Raw genomic sequence first — 23,686 nt, forward strand, 5'->3', positions numbered from 1 at the left:
ACATGCCTTTTCTTCCTTGCTCATAAAAACCTCAGGCTCTCTTCCTTTAATTAACATGAAACAGTAAAAGTAACTGAGTACTTGGCAAAAAACAAAGCAAATGCACACACAAAACTCAGGTAAAGTGTCTTATAAAGATGAGATCACAGAAAATTAGAAAGCAAAGAAACAGATATAAGATCAAAATGAGTAAATATTATCTCCTTATGGAAAATCCTGAAGGTAATAAAGGGTTAATTACAGTAAGAAAATCACCCCTGCTGTAAGCATGTCTAACTTGATTGCCTCAACTCACATTAATTCCTTTCTAATATCCCAAAGTGAATTCAAATTTCCCTAGCAACCATCATCAGGGGCCAGTCTATCCTTATTTTCTACCTTCCCATAAATGCATTTATTTCCCTCACAGGCAAGTTAAAAAAATGCGATTTTTTGTGCATGTATTTCTTTTTTCTCCCTCATACCTAAAACGTAAATGCATCGAATAAGGGCAGCCAATACAATTTTGTGCCTAAGTAACAAATGTTCTGGTAATTCCAAGAAACTAAGTAAGAAACGAGAGACTTTAGTTAGCTTGTTACCAACAGGAATACTGTGTGATACAAATAATTATAATTATCTCATGAGCACATCACACCCATGATTTTTTAGTTAGTAGGATGTTCAGAGACTAGATGTTAGAAGGTGACTGGAACTAAAGCTCTAATTTCTAGACTTGTGCTGACCAACAGGTAGCTGCTAGCCACATATGACTACTGAGCACTTCAAACATGGCTACTGCGATTTGAGATGTAGTATGAGATTTCAGACTTAGTACGGGGGGGAAAAATTTAATCTTATTAATGTTTAATTTGATCACATAATGATATTTTGTATATACTGGGCTAAACAAAATATATTCTTTTTGAAGAACTGTAATGTCTCACAACTCTAGACTCAAATATTTCTACAAGGCACAACCTGCTGGGGCTGAGGAGCCCAAGAGCTCCAATTCCATCTAAATCCCACCACCACTATAACATCTGCAGATATGCTTCAGGCAAGCCAGAAAAAAAAAAACAAAATTATATATATTCAAATTAATTTCACCTTTATTTCTTTTTACTTTTAAATGTGACTACCAGAAAACTAAATTACATATGTGACTTCCATTACATTTCTGCTGGACAGCACTGTTTAGACCAATGTCACAATTTATTGGACTTAATTCCTATAAATGAGAATAATACAAAATGTTCTTCCTATCGGGAGGTTGTCAGGAGAGCAGATTCAAATGAGGCACTTATAAAATTGTCTTAAAAAATAAGTTACATCAGGACACCTGGGGGGCAATCAGTTAAGCATCAGACTGTTGGTTTCAGTTCAGGTCATGATCTCAGCAGAGGAGTCAGCTTGTCCCTACCCACACCTCTCTCTCTCTGGATGTAAGTTACATCCTAACAACTATGCATTTTGGTTCACTGCGATGATCTAGATTTAGTGACTGCAACATGTTTATAATAGCACTGGTTCAAATTCCATCCCTGATGAAGTTATATAAATAATGCATATACTGATACCTTTTATTGCAAAATATAAATTTAAAACTTGTATAATGTTCTTGTGTTTTTTGAAACAAAATATATGTGTCTATTTACGGGAGGGGGGGGGAGGGAAGGCACAATCACTTTTCTAGCCCAAAGTTACCAGTTCATTCTAAAAGTATCAGATCTCACATTGTACAACCAAGTAGTTAGAGATTCTTCTCAATTCTTACTGTACAACAACCCAGGGCACAACACACTCAAAAAGGTTTTGTCTGGCCCATTAGGGAAAACCCCCATGGGAATCGCTGGTATTCAAGAGTCCAAAGCTCTCTTCACTGGGGAATCCAAGTGAGACTGAAAGGGTTAGCTACAGTCACTCTAACAATTCAACAGAGATGTGGCTGAATTTGTTCACTCTATCTGAATGTGTCCTGAGATTCCTTGAGAGCATGGGATCTGTGCAGCCAAACTACCCCTCCTCTGGAGAAACCTATAAAACTCACTGAGAACATACATTTACACTATGGGATGGTGAAAAAGTAACCACATTTAGTTACTTGAAATCTAAATACATTTTTATTTCTTGGAAGTAAATGAAATCAAAGTCATTCCCATTCCAACTTGTAAAATAGCTTTGAAATAATAAAGGTGATTTAATAGTTTCAAAGGCAATTTGCATTGTCTCAGTTAACCAATTAATACTGGTTAATTTGACTGTAAATCCTTTTTCTCACCAACTATCAAAAGACAAACTAAACCATGCCATTGATCTCACACCTACCCTAAAACTAGACTGTTATTATCTCCCTCCCTTAGCCTACCTTCCCTTTGTCAACAGGACAGGCCATAGTCTTTCTCTTCTATAGCACACTGCTAATTAAAATTAATTGCAGAGGCGCCCGGGTGGCTCAGTTGTTAAGCGTCTGCCTTCGGCTCAGGTCAGGATCCCAGGGTCCTGGGATCGAGTCCCACATCGGGCTCCCTGCTCAGCGGGAAGCCTGCTTCTCCCTCTCCCACTCCCCCTGCTTGTGTTCCCTCTGCTCCTTCTTTCTCTCTCTCAAATAAATAAATAAAATAAATTGCAAATACTGCTGAGTCAAGTTAAAGCCTTTAATGCTTAAACTCTAATTGGCTAACTATTAGAAACCTGGAAGAGTGAGTCAATGAGGTGAGGGAAGAAAGGTGACAAAAAAGGCCTGTGGGAAAGCAAAAAAGAGAAACTGTCTCTTTAAGTCGCCATTTCACCACTGAATATAGAAACATTTTCAGCTTCCTTTGCATTTTTACAGACAGTAATGAATTCAACAGAGTGAACAAACTACAAAGCAATACTAATGGTAAGGCCCCAAGAGATCACCAAACCAAACTATGAACTCGGAACCAGCTTCCTCAACAGATCACTTCATCATGCCAGGGTGACGTTTTCCCAACTCCCTCCCATTCCACCATTTGTCATTTCAGCCCCCCAAAAAAGTTGAGTAGAAAATAAGGTAGGGAACCAGCACCAGAAAAGCTTGCTACTTTTTACTGATACATAGCACCACACTCTACCGAAACCAGTCTAATTCCAATACCAATCTAACAATTATTCTAGAATACTAGATTTTTCTTTAAAAAAAAGTTCATTTTACTAAGATAATTTTTAATTTGTCTGGTCTCCTTTATCATTTTAAAGTCCACATCCATGCCTTTCTGGCCAACAAATGAACCAAATTGAAAGTTCCCAGTAACAATTCTTGCCTCTACTTAATTACTCTTGAGAATGCTTTGTATGTAACAGAGGGAAGATGGAAACACCGGGATTGGGAGAACAGGCTGCAACAGGAGATTAAAATGAGACCGAGCGTTCACACAAATTCACTCCATTACTGAAGGCAGAGCAAAGCTGACAAACACCAAGCTGGCCTGTGCAGGATATTGAGCCCAGCCCTGCTCACCTCTTCCATGATGTACCTATTCTTTTTTGTTGTTGTTATGATGTACCTATTCGTGACCTTCAAATGATCTTTCCCTCTAGGTCTTTTTCTCAAGTCAATATTCATCAATGCCTGTCTGGAACACTTTCCTCATTTATTTCATTAACAGGCACTGTGCACACACTGGGAATGAATTAGGAAGAGATAATCCCTGACATCATGAAATGTACAGTTTGTTGAGGAAAAACAATTATAATAAAGGCCCACTTGATAAACGTTAGAACAATAGATAAACGTTAGTAATGCAATGTGCTCGGGGCAGGGGAAAATTCACTTATCGGACACCAACGATGCAATTTCAACCATCTTAAGAGATGCTGGCATAACCTGGACTCCGGCGGCTGGAGGGATACAAGTGACTCAGAAACTGACTGGATGTAAGCAGATGAGAGAATAAGAAGGTAGAGCACCCAGATATCTGCCACTTAATGGGAGAGGGAACAGTGGTTATGTAGACAGGTTCAACTGGAGATGCCTGTGGAAAGTCTACACAGGGGATGTCAAGTGGGGGTTTCAAATGATGGGAAAAAGCTTGGGAGACACTAGACACTGGAAGCTGTCAAGACATAAATGCTAACTGAAGCCATAAACTGAGGAACCCCAACATTTAAGGTACAAGGAGGAAACTGGGTGCACAAAGGAAAATGAGTTCCCATCTGTTGGCTTCTACCTTATCCCCTGGGTCTGCTACTGTCCCTTGGGATAAAGGTCATATGTGCAACGCTTCACTGTCAAGCCAACTGCAAATGCTGTTTCCCTTTCTTCACTTACCTGATGCCCACTCCTTAATCTATGAAAATCGAGCTTTACCCACTACAGAAACTGTCCTCCCTGTGGAATCAAGAACTTCCTGAATGTTCCCAATAATCTCCTAATGGTAAGACCCATTGACCTCGTTTCTGCACCAGTTTCTGGGACACCCTCATCCCACAGTTCTCCTACATCCTGCGCATCCCGAGCATCACTCCTCGTTGTTCACCTTCTGTGTACTTATTAGATGCTGATGTGCTCCAGTGTCACATTTCACCATCTCTCCTAGTCCTACCAGCTTTTCCTGGTTAACCTTACACAGATGGCACTTACCAGCAGCGATTATCAATTCTCTACCACCGATCTTTGTCCCTTTCCCAAGATCCAGTCCTTTGTTTCAATCCTACTAGGTATTTTTTTTTACCTCCATTCCCCTCAGGTGCCTCTAATACCACCTGTTCAAACTTAAGCTCGTTGGTCGCTTCCCCTAAAACGTGTTCCTTTTTTCTTCCTCTGTAGTCAGTGACTTCACCATTCACTCAAAGCCAGGAATCTTACTGCTTCTGTCCAACTACTTCTTGCAACCAACCAGGTATCAGGCTTTGGTGCATTTCCCTCAAAACAACTTTTCAGATCTGAGAGGAAGCCCAACACCACTCTGTTTTTCAACAGGTACTGCTTATGTGTGTATCATCCCAGATAGCTTCCTGTGTTAGTGTTAGACCCATTGGTTCTACCTGCCTCCAGACTGCTGCCGAGTTTGTCATTCAAGAGAATAATCTCACTTCTTGAATGCCTCCACAAGCTTCTTAGTGCCACCACGGAGGGTGGTATAACTTGACAAATGTCAATCATCTTTCATCTCCTACTAAGCTCTTGGCACAGCCTTAGAGCTTCACCCACCCAGAGTGTGGTCAGCAGTGACATCACGAAAGACTTGTTAAAAAGCAAAATCTCAGGCCTCACCGGACTTTCTTATAAGAACGACTCAGATACACATCCAAAGTTCAAGAAGTGCTGGTTAGATGCGTTAATGAACTGAATTTCTCACCTCCCAAGACACATCATACCCTTTCAGATCTCCATGCCTTTGCAAAAGCTGTACCATCTGCTGGGAATGTCCTATCAAAACTCTGCACCTTGCAAAGTTCTATACTACTGTAAGGGCACCTAGCACAGGCACAGAACATAGCAGCCAATAAATATTTGAATGACTGGATCATGTAATCAATTAATTAATGGATGAGAGTGGCTCCAGACTTGCAGAATCTGAGACACTCAAGTGCACTCAGGTGGAATGTGAATGTTAGGCAGTTGGACACAGTGGCCCAGAATTCAGAGGAGAGGTGGACTGAGCTGGCACTATTTTTAAGTCACTAGCAACTATTTGGAGGTTATAGTAATGGATAGATGAGGTCATCCACACTTAAGATGAAGAGAAGAGGATTATGGGCTAAATCATTGGGAAGGCTGGGATGTAAGGGACCTACAATGAAGTCGGTGAAGAGCAGGTTAGCAGGGTGGGAAAGAACCAAAGTAGGCATCAAGGAGCTCCAAAAAGATAAATGGACTTGGTGCAGGGTTATTGTTACCTCTGTCAATTGAAGTGGAATAGAACAATGAAATCAAAGATAAGGCAAGAGCTTAGCACTTCTTTATAGACTAACAACTGAATGAGACAAGGCTATTGGAATGACCACTACAAAGACCATCTTTATTTGATGAGAAAGGGGAGAGAGCTGGAACTGATGAGAGCCACCTCATATACACAGACCTATTGATAAAAAGGCTGCAAACTTTCAGTCACACGACATTTACTGAACATTTGCTATTTGCCACATACCATAAGCTAACACTGGGACTGTAACAAGAACACAAGTAATGCCCCTGCCTTGTGATCTGTGAGTGCAATGAAATAAACTGAGTAACTGATGGACCCCACAACAAATAGGGTAAGGAGCCAATGTAAAGTGGCTTGCCTCGGAGGAGGGGCAACATTTTTTAGGTAGTTGGTATAATGGCCAAAATGTAAACAGTAAGAGGTATATGGAGGGGATAAAGTTCACATTTAATCTTCATATTTTTTACGCAAAGGAAGACTCCAGGAAAGCAAAATGATAAAACATTTCACTTTGCTCCATAATGACTCTGAGATGGTAGGATCCCTATTTTTTTTTTTTAAAGATTTTATTTATTTATTTGACAGAGAGAGACAGGGAGAACAGGAACACAAGCAGGGGGAGCGGGAGAGGGAGAAGCAGGCTTCCCGCGGGGCAGGGAGCCCGATGTGGGACTCGATCCCAGGACCCTGGGAGCATGACCCGAGCCGAAGGCAGACGCCCAACGACTGAGCCACCCAGGCGCCCGGATCCCTATTCCTGACACACAAAGCACTGAGGCGCACGGAAAGGACAGAGGCCTGCAGCCATCAAAGGGCTAACAAGTGGTGGGGAGACAAGTACTTTTTAGCTTCACTCATGTTGACAATGTGAGAAACAGCAGCACCTCAAACTTTAACAAGATCCCCAGGTGATGCTGATGGTGGTACATGGGACACATGAGTTTACAACACCCGCCTAAGCCGTGCGTGGTTCCTCTTGTTTTCCTAATAGTGTCTGAAAGGATTCAACTAAGATCAAGAAATGAAAGGGCTAATAATAAAAGTCTTCAGTATTTGGCACATAGTCAAACCAACAGCAAGTTCTTACTACATGACAGATAACCAGTGATAGAAATTTAAGGAGGTCAATTAGAGGTAACTGAAGAGGAAAGTGGCTGCTTTAGAGGCAAAAATAGCATAGTGGTAAAAGCAAGGATTAAGAAGGAAATTTGTGACCTTGGCAAATTAAGTTATATAACTATTCTGTGCCTCAGTTTCCTCACATGTACAACAGAGATCATTATAATACATACCCTCCAGGGTTGCTAGGTAGAGGGAGTATATGTAAAGCCCTTAACAGTACCCTGACATTTAGTAACTGTTCGATCAAGGCTTTAATTTTACTACTTTTGCTACAGCTCTACTACTGCTACCATTACTACTGGTAGTACGACCTGCTACTGGGTAGGTAATAAAATGCATCAAGAGGACGTCCACTAGCAACCACAATATAGAACAAAACTCTTTACAACCCATATGGAAACAGATCTAGAGGAAAAATAGCACTGCAATTTTTTAATATGTAAGCCTCCTCCACTTTGTTTTGCCAAATGTAGAAGCCAATCATGTTACCACTCAAATCGAATTCATAGCAATGAATGCCTAAAATGGCAAGAGTTATCTGAAGAAATACTCAAAGCCATACACCAATTACATAGCTTTTTGAGTTGTTCCCTAAGCAGGAAAACTGTACCTAAAAATAGTTGTCTTGTTAAGCTAAAGCTAAGCTCAAGTCTTTTCATGAGAAGTTCACTATCCTAGTATACAGTTTATGAGTAGAAGGACCCTCCCTGTATTTATCAAAAATATCTTCAGTTGAGATTGTTCCTAACAAAGTGAGGTGTCCAGAAAAAATGAACTCCAGACAATTATCTGGACATCCCCAGAGGAAAAAAAATCCTCTACATGGTTTGTTATTCCACTTTTCTGCTCTAGATGTAGACTAAAATAATTTTCCCAGAAAGAACATGCGTTTCCACTTCAACTTCAGTTCAGTCCTTGACAAAACAAAGATGGGAATGTACCATGGAAACTGGTTACTGACCCTTCATCTTTTCCGGAAGCTTTACTTTGGAAATTTCACCCAAGTCTAAAGGATATGTATCAAAAAGGTGGAGGTGGTGCTATACATCGAAGATTAGACCTGTTAATAGAATGTTGATCCCATGAGTAATGCTCACAGATGTGGCGTCCAACAATGGAATTAACATTTCAACAGGAAGTAGAGAGCCATCCCAACAAAAAGGGCCATCCAATCCTTCCGAACACTTAAAAAAAAAAAAAATCCTTCCAGAGGGTGCACAAAGTGTGCCTCCTGAGGGTCGCACCTATGGATTTTTTTTTTAAATTAACCATCTGGTTCTAAACGTGACATGTGCTTACCTTGACAAACGAGATCAGTTAGTTAAAACACTACCATGAAAACAGATCAGTTTTTTAAAGCGTCAAATGATTAGGCTTTCTAATGGTCCACGCATTTTTTAAATGCCTTTTTTTCCCTCCCGAGAAAGGCGCAGCCGAAAAACGCACTTAGCGAATCCTTTAGGAACTGCCCTGTACGAGTCATCCCCTCTTATCTTCAAAATGAATTAACTCATCATAAACGCAAACCGAGGTTACGAATTTCTTCTTTGCACTTTGCTCGGAGGCTGCAGAAATCATGACTGTATTTTTCCAGGAACCTAGTTTGGATTTCCAACCGTCTACTTCCTCGAGCTACCTTCTAGTTAACAGCTCGTGCTTAGGCTCGCCTCTTCTACGAGATCAAGAATGCTCAAGCTACTGTTCGTCTCGTGCTTGGGCTCGCCTCTTCTATGAGACCAAGAATACGCTCAAGCTACTGTTCGTTCAGCGCCTCTTTCCTAGAGGTGGCTTGGACGATCGAAGGCACTGAAAAGCTCAGTGTCTTATTTAATCATGGCGTTTGTAATTCAGCCTCCCCGCCTGGACTGCTCAACACCTGGAAACTCGCAGCCCAAGACTTTTGAAATCTAGTAACCCCAGACGGACACGACACAGCGGCTAACAAGGGAAAGGGCAAGAGCAAATAAAGCAAAGCTCGCACCCGCAGCAAAGAATGGTCTGGGAAAGACGCCAGGCGCACCCGGCATGCCGCGCCCACCCACCCGCGCCCGGGGAGCCCCTCCACTGCCGCCCCTCATCTCGGGGCTGGGTCCCTACTACCGCCAACTCCCACCCCCCCCCCGACATCTCACGCCCCCGCATGGCTCCCTTCGGAGCCGTTCCACCTTCCCAGCTCGCACGCCTGGCTCCGCAAAACCACACCAGTGCAATACCGCCCGCACGGCCACCACTGCCGCAGCGTCCCCAAATCGCACCCGTCCCCTCCCCCATGCCTCATTGTTCCCGGGTGGCCGCAGGCAGCGAGCGCCCCAGGGCGGTGCCGGCAATAGGAACCCTAGGAATCAAATTGCCCCCCACTCACCCGCGACTCCGCACAAGAGAACGAAGCGCAGCAGAAGCGCCATGGTGGCGGCCCGGCCGTGGGCGGTAACTGAAGGTAGGCGGCTCTCACCCGGGGAATCAGTCGCCCGGTGCCTGCGCGCTCCCGACTGGCTGGCGGCAGCGGCACCTCCGCACCCCCGTCCCACCCCACCCTCGCTTGGCAGGTGAAACACGTCACTTCCGGCAGTGACTGCACCCCGCGGCGCGCGCCGGCTCCGCCAGGAGCGTGGGGTTGCCATGGCAACCAGCGCGGGCTGCCCTAGGAATCCTCGGGAGTAGTAAGCTCCCGCGCCAGCTGCGTTCTGCGTTGGGGTGAGCTGGCAGCACTTCGCCCCAAGCACGAGCCGGGGTCCCTGCTTCAGTGCCTTCAGTTAAATCGGGATTTGTGCACTAGGGTCGGCCCAGCCCCTCTCCCCAGACAACTGAAACTGCGGTCGCGCCCTTGCTTCAGGGTGCGGCACCGGACAATACTCGCCCGCCTGCCCCGAGATCCTGAAGGGCGGCAAATATGGCTGGCCCTGCGGGCACTCACCCCGCCCTCCCCTCAGGGTAGTAGGGAATGGGGGGTTGGGTTTCCAGCCGTGTGTCCCACCTCTGGAGGTTTGCTGCGAGGTCTCCCACCTAAGACTCTAGGGAAAGCCAACTGAGCAGCGCCTCCCCCAACCCCCCTCAGCATTTCCTCCCATTTCATTGAGTCGGTGGGCTGCTGTGGAAGGCTCGAGAAGGTGTTTCCCCATCTCCCCTAATAACTGAACCCCTAGACTGCGGCTTCGGATTTGGGAAATACCTGGGCTGGTTTTTTGACCCTTTGTATTCAAAGATTATTCTTTCCCTAAAATTGGCCATCAAGGACCAGTGAGCTTTAAAAGTGGGGTTAGGGGGCGCCTGAGTGGCTCGGTTGGTTAAGCGACTGCCTTCGGCTCAGGTCATGATCCTGGAGTCCCGGGATCGAGTCCCGCGTCGGGCTCCCTGCTCGGCAGGGAGCCTGTCTCTCCCTCTGACCCTCTGACCCTCTTCCCTTTCGTGCTTTCTATCTCTCATTCTCTCTCTCTCTCAAATAAATAAATAAAATCTTTAAAAAAAAAAAAAGTGGGGTTAGGTAGGGGTGGTTAAAGGCTGGAGGAGGTCTTGGGGGGCCCGGGGAATTAGAGATTTTGAACGCCTGGTCAACCTACAGTGTCACCTCCTGGTATCCTCCATACTCATTCTTGTGTCATTTGTGTTCTTATTTGCTCTTTGCAGATAACGTTTATTTATAACTGCTGATAGACTGTGGTCTCGACAGTTCCAGTATCAGCATTGAATTAGAGGAGAAAAGCAGTGTGGTGCAGTGGGTAAGTTCTTGGGTCCGGGAATGGGACAGTTAACTGGGCAAGTAATTTAAATACACCTAGCTATGAAAATTAGATAAGATAATGCATAAAAGAATGTTTGGTCCTGTGCCTGGCACATAGTAAATACTCAGTCAAATGGTAGCTAATAAAAAATATTATTGGAAAAATTCTTATTATTTATTGAACCAGCAAAGGAAAGTAAATCAGTAAGACCAAAGTTGCTCAACTGAAATTTAGCCTGGTGGTCTGTTATCCTGACTGCACATTAAAATTATCTAGAGGGGTGCCTGGCTGGCTTAGTCAGTGGAGGGTGGGAGTGTTGATCTCTGGGTTTGAGTTTGAGCCCCACCTTGGGTGTAGAGATTACTTAAAAATAAAATCTTTTAAAATATTAAAATAAAATTACCTAGAGAACTTCTACAAAATACCAATATCTGAACCCCCACTCCACTGATTCTGATTAAACTTGTCTCTAATGGAATTGTGACTGATCTAAGAAGAGTCCAGAGTAACTGCTAGGGATTTCCTATTAAGGAAACAAAAATTCTCCTGGATATAATTGAAGGTATAAAATATTTGGAACTTAAATTTTTACTCATACATTATACTTAATGAAATTAGACAAGGGGCACCTAGGTGGCTCAGTTGGTTGGGCAGCTGCCTTCCGCTCAGGTCATGATCCTGGAGTCCCAGGATCGAGTCCGCATGGGGCTCCCTGCTCAGCGGGGGGTCTGCTTCTCCCTCTGACTCTCCTCCCTCTCAGGCTGTCTCTCTCTCTCAATAAATAAATAAAATCTAAAAAAAAAAGAAATTAGACAAGAGTATTAAAGTTATATAATCTATTTCATATCTATCTCAGACTGTTAGATAAAATTTTTCTACTATTAGTTACTTAAAAGCACAGATTTATTATAAGTGTCTCCTCTAGTAGAAATTAAATTCATCCTTCATGGGTTATCTCAACCACTTACTAGAGGAAATCTTTTGAAATTATCCAAAAGGATTTTTATCTTAATCCCTTCGCTTCTAGTACTTTTTTTTTTTTTTTGGCAATCCCTACCTTTTGCTTTCTTCTGTGGCACACATCTTCATACCTATTAATCACTTATCTTACTCTGAATATTTATTGAAGGCCAAAAAGGCACATTACTCATCTTTGTCACTCTTGGAAACCAACTTATACTAGGTTCTCTAGTATTTGTTGAACTGAATATATTCAATTCATATATTGATATATTGACATATATTAATAAAAGTATTATGCATACAATAACTCAAATTATATCTTGATATATCTTTTTAGAATATACTTTTAAAAATATAAATTTTACAAAATTAATGTTTTATACTTCATTAGATTACTGAACACAAATTTTTCCAAGTGTATCATCTCCAAGATTTAACTAACTTTGAAAGGAGCAATTTATCTTATTTGGGAAACTAATTCTTTATACAATTGTATTAAAGCTGGGGAAAAATAGGAAAAATTTTAAATGGAGTCATCTTTGGACTTTGGTTTGTAACTACATTATTTCATATAAACAGCAGCTAAAATTATGCAAATATCTGAAACTTATTAATGACACCTTAAAAAAGCCTTTGTGACTTAGTTAGCTTGGAAATTATGTCTCCTGAAAGCTGTAATGAGATAATCTCATTAATTTTGGATCATGCAAGTTGATTGATATTTTCAAACCAAGCTAACAGTAGTACACAGCCATTAAATGAATTGTCCTATTTTAGTAAAGCACCAAGCACTCCACATTGTATAGCTTCTAAACCAGCAGACAGGTGATTCTTGGTCTGTCAAGAAGATAATTGTGGAGACAAACAACTATGGTTAATATAGCATTTGTTCTTACAAAGATATCTCAGCAGTAATGGATTTGTCAACACTCCAAGAGATGATTAAAATCTTATGATCACATTCAGAGATTAACTTATTCTTTTTTTTTAGGATTTTATTCATTTATTTGACAGAGAGAGAGCACAAAGCAAGGGGAGTGAGAGAGGGAGAAACAAGTTCCCCACTGAGCAGGGAGCCCCATGTGGGGCTCTGGGGCTCAATCCCAGGACCCCAGGATCATGACCTGAGCCAAAGGCAAATGCTTAACCAATTGAGCCACCCAGGTGTCCCAGAGATTGACTTATTCTTAATTAAAGGATTTTTACCTCTTCAGAGCCTGGAATATAAAGGCATGTAAAGCAAGAAACTTTCTTTCATAGGTGACACTGCTATTTTTACTTTCTGGAAAATGATAATGCTTTTCTTAAGAAATGAAGGTTTCTGGGGTGCCTGCCTGGCTCAGTCGGTAGAGCATGTGACTCTTGATCTCAGGGTCATGAGTTCAAGCCCCATGTTGGATGTGGAGCCTACTTAAGTTTAAAAAAGGAAAAAAAAAATGAAGGTTTTTCACAGTGTATTCTACTTACAATACCAAAAGCATGGGCTTCATGGGTTAATACCATCCAAGTCATCTATTTACCCCTGTGCCAATGAATTTATAAATACATATTTAATTTTATGCCATGTATATAATATTTAGAAATCAACCCTTAGCCAGTGACCTGGAATTTTTTTAGATTCCTAATGTTACAGGATTTTTTCTCCATCAGTGCCCATGGTTCTTGGTCATGCTGATTCGAAGAATGAAGAGGTAGACCAGACAGAGTGGTGGACAGCAAAGCAAGGCTTATTGAGTGATAGCAAAGTAACAGTACAAGGCTCCAGAGGAGGGAGGGGAACTGAGAAGGTTGCCATCGGGGTTTCTAAGTCTAGGGGTCTTTATGGGTTTGTTGGAAGGCTATTTAATCTGATTAACCCTCCCTGTGCCTGTCATCCAATCAGGTTTTTGTCATCTATCTATCACATGGAAAAGGGTGGAGGGCTCCTTCCAGGGTGGATGTAAAATGTTTTTAAGGGTGGTTTCCTCTTGGGGAGGGGGCGGCTTTGTCCCTGTCTGCTTTTGTTCTAATTATCCTTAATCCCTAATAATGTGATTCCAGAATGAACACACAAAAGTGGTAAGTTTAGGTGTTCCTGTCTGGCTCAGTCGGTGGAGTTTGCAACTCTTGATCTCAGCGTTGTGGGTTCAATCCCCACATTGGGTGTAGAAATTACTTAAAAATAAAATCTTTAAAAAAATGAGAAGTTTATACAGACCAAAATTGAAGATTTTATTGATGGCATTTTAACTTTCTTATCCAAGAACAGTCTCTATTTGTTCCAGTTGCTTTCTTTGTTTTGGTCTCTCTCACTTCATACTAGTTGCTTTCCTCCAATTTCGGCTAATTTGTTGCTTTCTGCTCAAAGGTTAAAAAAGGGCAGAAAAAAAGCATATTGAAAGTTCTGGGTTTGTTGGTGACTGGGTCGATTTGGGGAGATCACCAGTGAAATTGCTTTTCTTTTTAAAGATTTTATTTATTTGAGAGAGAGAGGACATGAGTGCACACTCGTGGTTGAAAGGCAGAAGGAGAGGGAGAAGCAGACTCCCCGCTGAGCAGGGATTCCCTTTGCAGGGTTTGATCCTAGGACGCTGAGATCATGACCTGAGCCAAAGTCAGACACTTAACTGACTGAACCACCCAGATGCCCCTACTTTTAGAAACAAACAAACAAGAAAAACCCTGCTATCTAGCACTTGAGTGTAAACACATGGTGGGCCAGCCTTTTTTTTTCTTTAATTAAAGCAGATTACAGTGTGGGGCTTGAACTCACAACCTTGAGATCCAAAGTCACATGCTCTACTGACTGAGCCAGCCAGGCACCCCTGGGCCAGCTTTCTGGAAGGATGGCTGGAATAGCACGGAGGGCATCAACTTTCATGTATAAATCTCTGTATATAGTATATCTTTTTGATACCTCCTGTCCAAAGACCCACTTTTACCCACCCAGTCTTAGGCCAGCTAGCAGAAGGGGTGAAGGTGGGAATCTCAGTTTCTAACTTTTTTTTAAACTAACTTTGAACCAGTCACCCTGTTTTGGTTCACCTCATCCCATTCTCAAATGAGCCTGATGCTATCAAATCCTGAAGCTCTCTGAAGGTTCACTTAGACCACTGCTGGCTTAGACTTCAGCTTTCTTTCTTTTTTTTTCTTTTTAAGATTTTATTTATTTATTTATGTAGGCACACAAATTTTTGTGTGTAATTCCCCATATTTTTTCAAAAATCTGTCTTCATTTGAGGTGAAAGCCTTTGGGTGTCTTATTTTGTGTGTGTGTGTGTGTGTTTTTAAAGATTTATTTATTTGAGAGAGAGAGTGAGTGGGAATGCGAGCCAGGGGAGGGGCAGAGGCAGAAGGAGAGAATTCCAAGCAGACTTCTGGCTGAGTGTGCAGTCTGGGGTTTGATCCCAGGACCCTGAGATCATGACCTGAGCTGAAACCAATGATTGGCCATTCAATCGACGAAGCCACCCAGGCACCCCTCATGTTTTGTGTTTTGACGTTTATACAGGTTCTTACTTAACATTAGGTTTCTTTTTTCATGTTTTATGATTATTTTTTATTGCAGATGGATTTTGTGGAACTTTTTCTTTGTGAAGTATTTGAGGGTTTTAAGTATTTTCCTTGAGAGATGATTTGTATGGACCCAGGGGCACTACCAATCCAGGAAAACTTTAAAAATAATTTTTGGGATTAAGTTCCCAAATGACACAGTTAATACAAATTTGGATCAGAAACCAGCATGAGAGGAGACTGGTCATTATAAATTCTCAGATGGAGGCTCACCATTCTCAAATCTTCATTAGTCCTTTTAAATAAAACAACATTCCTGTGCTCTGTAGATTGGCTGGCTATATGGAGAAATCACATCTTCCTTTGTTGACAGCCCTCCAGGTTTTTTCATTTAGCTTGCTCCAGTCAGTTTATTGAATCACTTGAAAAATATTATATTTAGTTGCTTCTGCAAGATTCTCTAGTGTCCGGGTGGAATAAATAAATCCTCATCAAGGATTTCCTCAGCAGGTTTTCCTCAAAATATCCAAGTTTCCAGGGCCACATTCTGATCATCAGGGGCCCTAGGTACTTCTGTCTTTGTGGGCCCCTTCCACCGCAAAAGATCATTAAAATTGTCTTTTCTACTACACCTGAAACCAATTTTACCGTATATGTTAACTAGAATTTAAATAAAAACTTGAAATAAAAAAATCTTAAAAATTAAAATAAAACTGTCTTTTACAACTGTGCTGGTATAAAGACAAATTTAATCCAGGCTGGATTATGACATTATTTCTTCTGATTTTAAAAGAAATGAAAACATTTTCAAAGGCCCTGGATAAACTGACTCTGAGCATTGCTTGTCTCTCCCTCACTCTCAATTCCCCTTTTAGAAGTTGTTTTGTACCAATATTAAAGGTTTAATAGGAAAAGGGTGAACTTAGACATTTTCCTTTCATCTCTGTCTCTGTTTCACCTCTTTTGCCGAAAGTCCCTTATGGTGTCTTCACCTTCAGTCCCTTTTCTTTTTCTATGCCAAAACAATCCACCAAGTACTAAATTTGTCCTATATTAAAGATAAGAAAGAAATACAACATTTACCTAAGGATAAAAGCATGTTGTTTGTTTTATTTAAGCTCTTCCTTCATCTCCATGTTCTGTAGTTTATATTTTGGCTTTGAGGTGTTTATGTTTGTTTTCTTGTTTAGGTGAAAAAAAAATAGGACTGGCAGAATAAACCAGGAGCTTATATCCTCTTTCTGGGATTTTACACTAACTTTGCTAGTGACCTTTGGAAAGAAAATTAAACTTTGTGAACTCTATTGTAATCCTCAGGAAGAATTATAATGGCTGGTGTTTATGACATGTACATAGGGCATTTTGAGAACAGATGACTTAATGTTTGCACAGTGCTCTGGGCATTTTAGATCAAAGATGCTGAGCTTACCCAGCATTAAGCCCATTTAATTTATACCCAGATTATATATTTAACTCTGACAGAAGTGGATGGAGACTTATATACTTTGTATTTTGCCTGTTTCTTTTTGGCTGGAGACAGCTTTCTGTCTGATAGATAATAGCAATGCTTTACATTTATAGACCATATAAAATCTTTCATCCAAGGAGTTCAAAGAACTCAGCAATTATGACTCATTGTTCCTTAAAATATCTCTACAAAACTTGAGATGACATGCATTGAGGTAAACTGATTATTGAGGTAAGGAAACTAGAGTCATGGAGGCATTAAAGTGTTAACAAGGCATTTCAGGAGTCAGAATTCAGGTAAGTCCCCCTTTCTTTGATTAGACCTTAACATTCCATCCCCATAAAGGGAAGCTCTACAAGGACTTCAGTTGTATTTATGATAAAGATAATACTTCTCAACTATGAAGTTGTTAGCTCTTATTTCTCCAAGCTCATCTCCTTATCCCTGCCCTCCTAGGTCCTCTCCCATAGCTGCACCCACTCTGCAGATACTGTCACTGTGACCAGAACATCTGACCTATAAAGTGGCTCCTATCATCATTCCCATATCAGAGGAAGTGTCTCCTCCTAAAAAGACCCCCTGATTAAATCAAATTCCAGAATAATAGTTTCCCAAAGTACCAGGCACCTCCCCTTTAGAGCACTTGCCTTGCACTTTAGAGTGCAAGGAACATGTCTGTTTTTTCTTACTATTTTAGCCCCAACATCTAGTTTAGTGCTTGGTGCTAAATATGGGCTCAAAATATATTTGGTCACTGAATTAATTTAGATTTTAGGAGAAGTGTTCTTTCAGAATTTGAACCCAAATCCTGAAACTTCAGTTTATAATTATAATCAGTAAGAAAATAGTTGGCATTCTAAACTATTATTCTAATATTTGAATAGGAAAATATATAGAATGCCTCAACAACTTAATTCAAACTAAAACCATTAAACTAGTATGATGACAAGTGACCAGTTAGGAAAATGGTGAAAAGGCAGGCGCTCATTAAAAAGGTGATTAAGGGGAAGTCTGAGATTAGACAGAGAGTCAGTGGAATTTTTCTATAGCAGGAGTCCCCACTTGAACCCAAGAAAATGGACTTCTCTATTTTTCTTTGGCTTCCAGTCATCTTCACATCCTAATCTGGGTGGTCAGGAGGGGCTTACTATAGATTTTTCTAGGACACCTGAGGAAGAAGACTGATAGAAGACTAGCTGCATTCAAACTGTCTATTCCCTGGCCTTACTGAAGGGCTCACATGTGAGACTCGTGGAGAATTCCTGCCAGCAAAAGCCTGAGATGTACTAACCAGTTGCTTGAGTATAACACGGAGTAGGCAATAATCTCTCTTCCTCTGAAGTTAGATTTTTTTAATTTGGCAGGAAGAGCAATCCAAGGGGTGTGTGTGTGTGTCGTTATTTTGTTTTAAAGAGGGCCTTTCATAATTCTATCTTTGTTTTGGAAAGAAACTCTAGAGGCAGTACAAGGATAGATCTGAAGAGAGTAGGAAGAAACAAGGGAGGAGATCATTGAAGAAATTATTGTCATAGTTAAAATAAAAGCTGGTGGGGTCTGAACTCCAGTTGTGGTGAAGGAATAGGAGACATTTCGGAGACAGGACTAGCAGGATTTGAGCCCAGTTGGATGTGGGCTGTGAGGAACAGGAAACAAAGCCAGCTCAGGTTTCTAGGTTTGGGTCATCAGTGCATAAGGGTGCTATTAACTAAACAGGGAATAGAGGACAAGCAGGTTTAGTGGAGTATAAATGTTAGGTTTTTGGCACCTGGGGGACATCCAAGTGAAGATGCCAGAAAGAGAGACGACCTGGCTGGAGAGCCAGATTTTGGAACCTAGATTACACTCCTTTGAGGAATTAGTTTGTTTTTTGTATTGCTCATAGCAGCCATGCTGTAAATGTGAATTTCCCAAGGAAGCTGACAAACACCTATTTAGCCTGTGGTCTTCCTGACAGAGCATGGTCCTTCCTGAGAATGTTTCTCTGGGGACTTGCATTCACAAGACCAACTCTGCACTCTAGTAAAGCAACTTCTCTCCATCAGACATGGAATTGGGAGCCAACACTTCTTTGCCAAACCTTACTCTTTTCCCAGGAACAATGGAGCATAGAATGTTTGAGGGCAAGTTGTATATATTTAGGGTACGGGACTAATATTGTTTATGGTTTTAGGGAGAAGGGACTATATTTGCATTTAAATAAGTGAAGGAGAGAATTGCTAGATTATTCAGTGATCGAGCATGGATAGAAGCTGGTGGGGATACAGTGGAAAATTGGAGTAAAGGACCCTGGTTAGAGTTGAAAGAGTGAGTGAGTAGCAGGAGTGCTGAATCAACAAGAAAGCAAGCTTGGGACCACAGATCCCAGGCAACTTTGGCAACCTTATTAATAAGTTTGGGAAGGTATCAGCTGTGATATTGTGGTTTATAAGATACTGTGATATATATTTGGTCATTTAGAAAAAAAAAATTGGGGGCGCCTGGGTGGCTCAGCCGGTTAAGCAGTTAAGCGTCTGCCTTTGGCTCAGGTCATGATGCCACGGTCCTAGGATCAAGCCCTGCATGGGATCAAGCACTGCATTGCATCGGGCTCCCTGCTCAGTGGGAAGCCTGCTTCTCCCTCTCCCTCTGCCTGCACCCCACCCTGCTTGTGCCTGCTCTTTCTCTCTCTCTATCAAATAAATAAAAGCTTTAAAAAATATATATTTTGTTCATCTGAATAACCAAATATATATGAGAAGTACTTCTCATATATAATTGATCTTCACATACAGTTCCTGGCCCATAGCTGCCAAAACTCTTGGAATTTCTAGAGTGGTAAGAGCAATGGGAACTTCTTTTGTTATAATCTTTGGTTTCTTATCTTCAGTTCCTGAAAATGCTTCAGAGCCATAAAGATGAAATGGATGTTTTGTTATTCATAACCAGCCCCTTTCCACCACCACCAGGTTTGTTAATGAGGTGATTTTTGGAAATTCCCTAACTTTTGGAGGCTGGTTGCCAAGAGGATCAACCTGAAATAGAGGGGTAGATCTTTCAGTCCCACCCTCTGATTTCTGGGGAGGGGAGAAGAGCTGGATGTTGAATCAATCACCAGTGGCCAGTGATTCAATCAGTCATGCCTACGGTAATGAAGCCTTCCTAAAAATCCAAAAGGTGCGGGTTCAGAGAGCTTCTCTGTTGGTGAACCAGAACGCTTCCATGTGCCACCATGCCGGGCCCCCAATTCCACAATGACAGAAACCCCTTTGTTGGCGCCCTTGCCCCCATGTATCTCTTCATCTGGCTATTGATCTGTATCCTTTAATATCTTTTGTAATATACTTGTACTCGAGTAGATACATGGGTTTCCTGAGTTCTGTGAGCAGCTCTAGCAAATTAATCAAACCTAAGGAGGGAGTTGTGGGAACCTCTGATCTATAGTTGTTCAGTCAGAAGCACAGATGACAACCCAGACTTGACACCTGGCGTCGGAGGTCCGCGCTAGCAAATTATGCCCAAGGAGTGGGCATATATATAGCTAGTTGGTCAGAAGCATCGGTGATAAGGTGGTGGAGGGTCCAAATGTAGAACTGAGCCCTCAACCTATGGAATCTGATGCAATCTCTGGGTAGATAGTGTTAGAATTGAGTTGAATTGTAGGACACCTGGCTGGTGGTTGGAGAATTGCTTGGTGGTGTAGAACCGCGCCCCCCATACACACATTTAAATTGGGGAATAGAAGGGGTGCCTGGCTGGCTCAGTCAGAACATGATCTCAGGATCGTGAGTTCAAGCCCCATATTGGGAGTAGAGATTACATAAAAAAATTTTAAACTAAAAAGTAAAGAAATCATCTTTAAAAAAAATTGGGAAGCAGAACCTTTATCAGCCATGCATTCTGCTAGTCAGTGGTGAAGAAGAGGAGGATGAAATTGAGGGGGTGCCCAGGGGAAATGGCAGTGGGCAAAGAAAGGCCATTCTTTGGACTGCCAGGTGACTCCCTGGCTAGGACAGCCTTTCATAGGTACATTGGATGTTTCTAATTTCAGATTGCTAGTAGTGAGAACATATCCCAGTTCAAAACTCAAGCTCTAAAGGACTAGGAAACTTGTAAATTTCCAATAAAGGAAAAATTTTACTACTGTATAGATGGACTTGCTATCAAGGTGATCTTACCTGCCCCTACTTTTATATGTTTAAAAGTCCATTATACGTTCCTTATTCAAAAGCACCTGAAAGATTGAAGAAGCCCCCTTGTCATTAAAAAGCATTCTTGTCACCACTGAGCATTATGATTTCACTTTTATGAACAATTTATTGCATATAAAAATAAACTTTGGCTGATGTATTTATTTGATTTCCCTTCTGTTGCTATTGCTAAACAAGAAGGGAATATAGGGAGTATCACTGAAAGGAGATTAATTTCTGTTGTGTTGTTGAATCAGACAAACTTCAGATATGACAAGAGATGCTATATGGGGATGGGGGTTAGGGAGGAATTTTAACCTTTGTAGAAACTTAAAACTGAGGAAAGAATATTTAAACATATTTAATATGTATTTATTAAAAAGCTATTAGGTGGCTCCAATTCACGGTATTTTAGTTTTTTGTAATCTGCTAGAGATTAAGTGCATTCCTTCATGACCAAGTAGAATTGCATTCAGTGCGTATGTTGGATTCTGTTAACATGATAGGAATTTTGCAGACTGTTCTGCTGATGTGTTAGGCCATATCTTTTTTGAGTTTTTTATTACAATAGTATACATTTCCTACTTGCTTGATTAAGGAAAGAAATGGACTTCTGCTGAATCGTGCCAGGATATCCCATATGGCTCTCAACAAACAGCTGCTGGTTTCCTGACATTCTTTTAGATGCTCTTTCATGCACTAAAATTGCTTAATGGACAGGAGAAGAATCAAATGGACAAACATTGGCAAGTCAAATAGAAACTCAGATGACAATTCAAAATGGATAATTAGGTTTGGTCTGCAGAACTGCAAAAAGCCATCTGCCAAAAGACATGCCTGCCGATTCCAGGGGCTGACTTCTTAGAGTGGTACTAAGATTCCAGTTACTCTCTCAAGGTTGAGAGCCCAGTAAAGACAGCAAGAAGAAGGGTCTCAATTCAAGTCGAAAAACAGATAAACCAAAGTAGATTATAATCTTCAACAGAATAAGGAAATAAACATTTAGCCTCCTGATATCCTAGGTCAGCTCCTTTTCACACCCTTTTATCTTTCCCCTCAGGCCTCAAAGGGCTGCTGAGAATTTTCTTTTCTCCTGTTTATAGTGCTATGTTTTAGAAGCCTATGCCTAATCCAAGCTTGTTGAGATTTATTCCTACATTTTCTTCTAAGAGTTTTAAGTTTTTTTTAACTCTTTCATTTAGATTTATGAGCCAACCTTCTTATTTTGCATATGGATATCCAGTGTGTTAGCACCATTTATTGAAAAGTCAATTTGTCCGTCATATAATTTTTTCGGCACCCTTGTTGAAAATCAGTTGACCATGGATGCCTGGTGGCTCAGTCGATTAAGTGTCTGCCTTCAGCTCAGGTCATGATCCCAGGGTCCTGGGATGGAGCCCCACGTCCGGCTCCCTGCTCTGCCGGCAGTGTTCTTGTCCCTCTCCCTCTGCTGCTCCCCCTGCCTATGCGCTCTCTCTCTGTCAAATAAATAAATAAAATCTTTAAAAATTTTTAAAAATCAATTGACCATAAAATGTAAAGGTTTATTTCTGGACTCTCTTTTCTAATCCATTGATCTATAAGTCTATCTTTTTAATTTTTTTAATATAGGTATATCTATGCCAGTATCATACTATCTTATATACTGTCGCTCTAATAAGCTTTGAAATCAGGAAGTCTGAGTCTTCTAACATTGTTCTTTTATTCAAGATTGGGTTGGGTATTCTATGTTCCTTGCATTTCCATATGCATTTTAAAAATTCAGCTTCTCATTTTCTTCTAAAAAACTAGCTGGAATTCTGACAGGGATTACACTGAAACTGTAAATCAATTTGGGAAATGTTGCCATCTTATTATTAAGCCTTTTGGCCCATAAACATGGGGTGTCTTTCCACTTATTTAGGTATAGTTCTCAGGGTAATAAAAGTCTTAAATTTCTTTGTTAAATTTATTATATTTGATGTTGTTATAAATAGAACTGATTTCTTAATTTCATTTTCTGATTGAGGAACCAATGGCTCAGAAATGTTAAGTTGCCCAAAGGTCAAAGATGCTAGTATATAGAAATACAACTGATTTTTGTGTGTTGATTTTATATCCTGCAACCTTGTTGAACTCATTTATTCTAGTAGTTGCTGTTTTTTGTTCGTTTGTTTAGTGGATTCCTTAGGATTTTATATATACAAGGTCATGTCATCTGGAAATAGAGATAGTTTCATTTCTTCCTTTACAATCTAGGTGTTTTTTACTCCTTTTTCTTCTCTAATTGTCATGGCTAGAACCTCTAGTACAATAGAAGTTGTGAGTGGAAATTATTCTCTTATTTCTGGTGCTAGGGGGAAAGTATTCAGTCTCTTACCATTAAATATAATGTTAGCTATGAGTTTTCCATAGATGTTCTTTATCAGATGAGGATGTTTCCTTCTATCCTAAGTTTTGTGAAGAGTTTTTATCATGAAAGTGTGTTGGATTTTGTCAAATGCTTTTTCTGCATCTGTTGAGATGATCATATGTGGTGTGATGCTGGGCACAGAAGCCTAAGATACTAGGAAGAATATTGTATTTTCTCCATCAGCTGCTTGTAGTGTGATATGGAATGTAGTGAGGTTAAATACAAACTCGGGTTAGAACAAAAGACCCCAATAATTAGACAATACAACTGATAGACAAAATGGGTCCCTCATGTCAAAGGAGTAAAAACTAAAATTTTTAAACAGGTTAAATGACCATGTGGAACAAAACCAGTCAGCACAACCTAAGGTGGCAAGCTTGCACAAAATTCAGCAAAATTTGCAAAAAGACCCCTGCAACACATCCTGTCATGCTCTCAAATGGCTGCCACATCCTGAAAGTGCTACCAGAAATAGCGAGGTCTATCCTCCT

The 23,686-nt window shown here is 41.0% G+C and overlaps 1 protein-coding gene across 1 annotated transcript in view; it reads right to left on the reverse strand.

The window, feature by feature from the left end:
• The window catches only part of CXADR (CXADR cell adhesion molecule), a 36,205-nt gene extending 26,647 nt beyond the window's left edge, over positions 1–9,558 (reverse strand). Inside the window, exon 1 of the mRNA XM_028116709.2 lies at positions 9,358–9,558. Within this exon, the coding sequence (XP_027972510.1) occupies positions 9,358–9,400 (43 nt within the window). The 5' untranslated portion in view covers positions 9,401–9,558. The remainder of the gene's footprint in view (positions 1–9,357) is intronic.
• Between the last annotated feature and the right edge of the window lie 14,128 nt (positions 9,559–23,686).

The sequence above is a fragment of the Eumetopias jubatus genome, unplaced genomic scaffold, assembly GCF_037043125.1.
Source record: "Eumetopias jubatus isolate StellerSeaLion01/CBP00866 unplaced genomic scaffold, mEumJub1_p1.0 scaffold_1, whole genome shotgun sequence".
Lineage (NCBI taxonomy): Eukaryota > Metazoa > Chordata > Mammalia > Carnivora > Otariidae > Eumetopias > Eumetopias jubatus.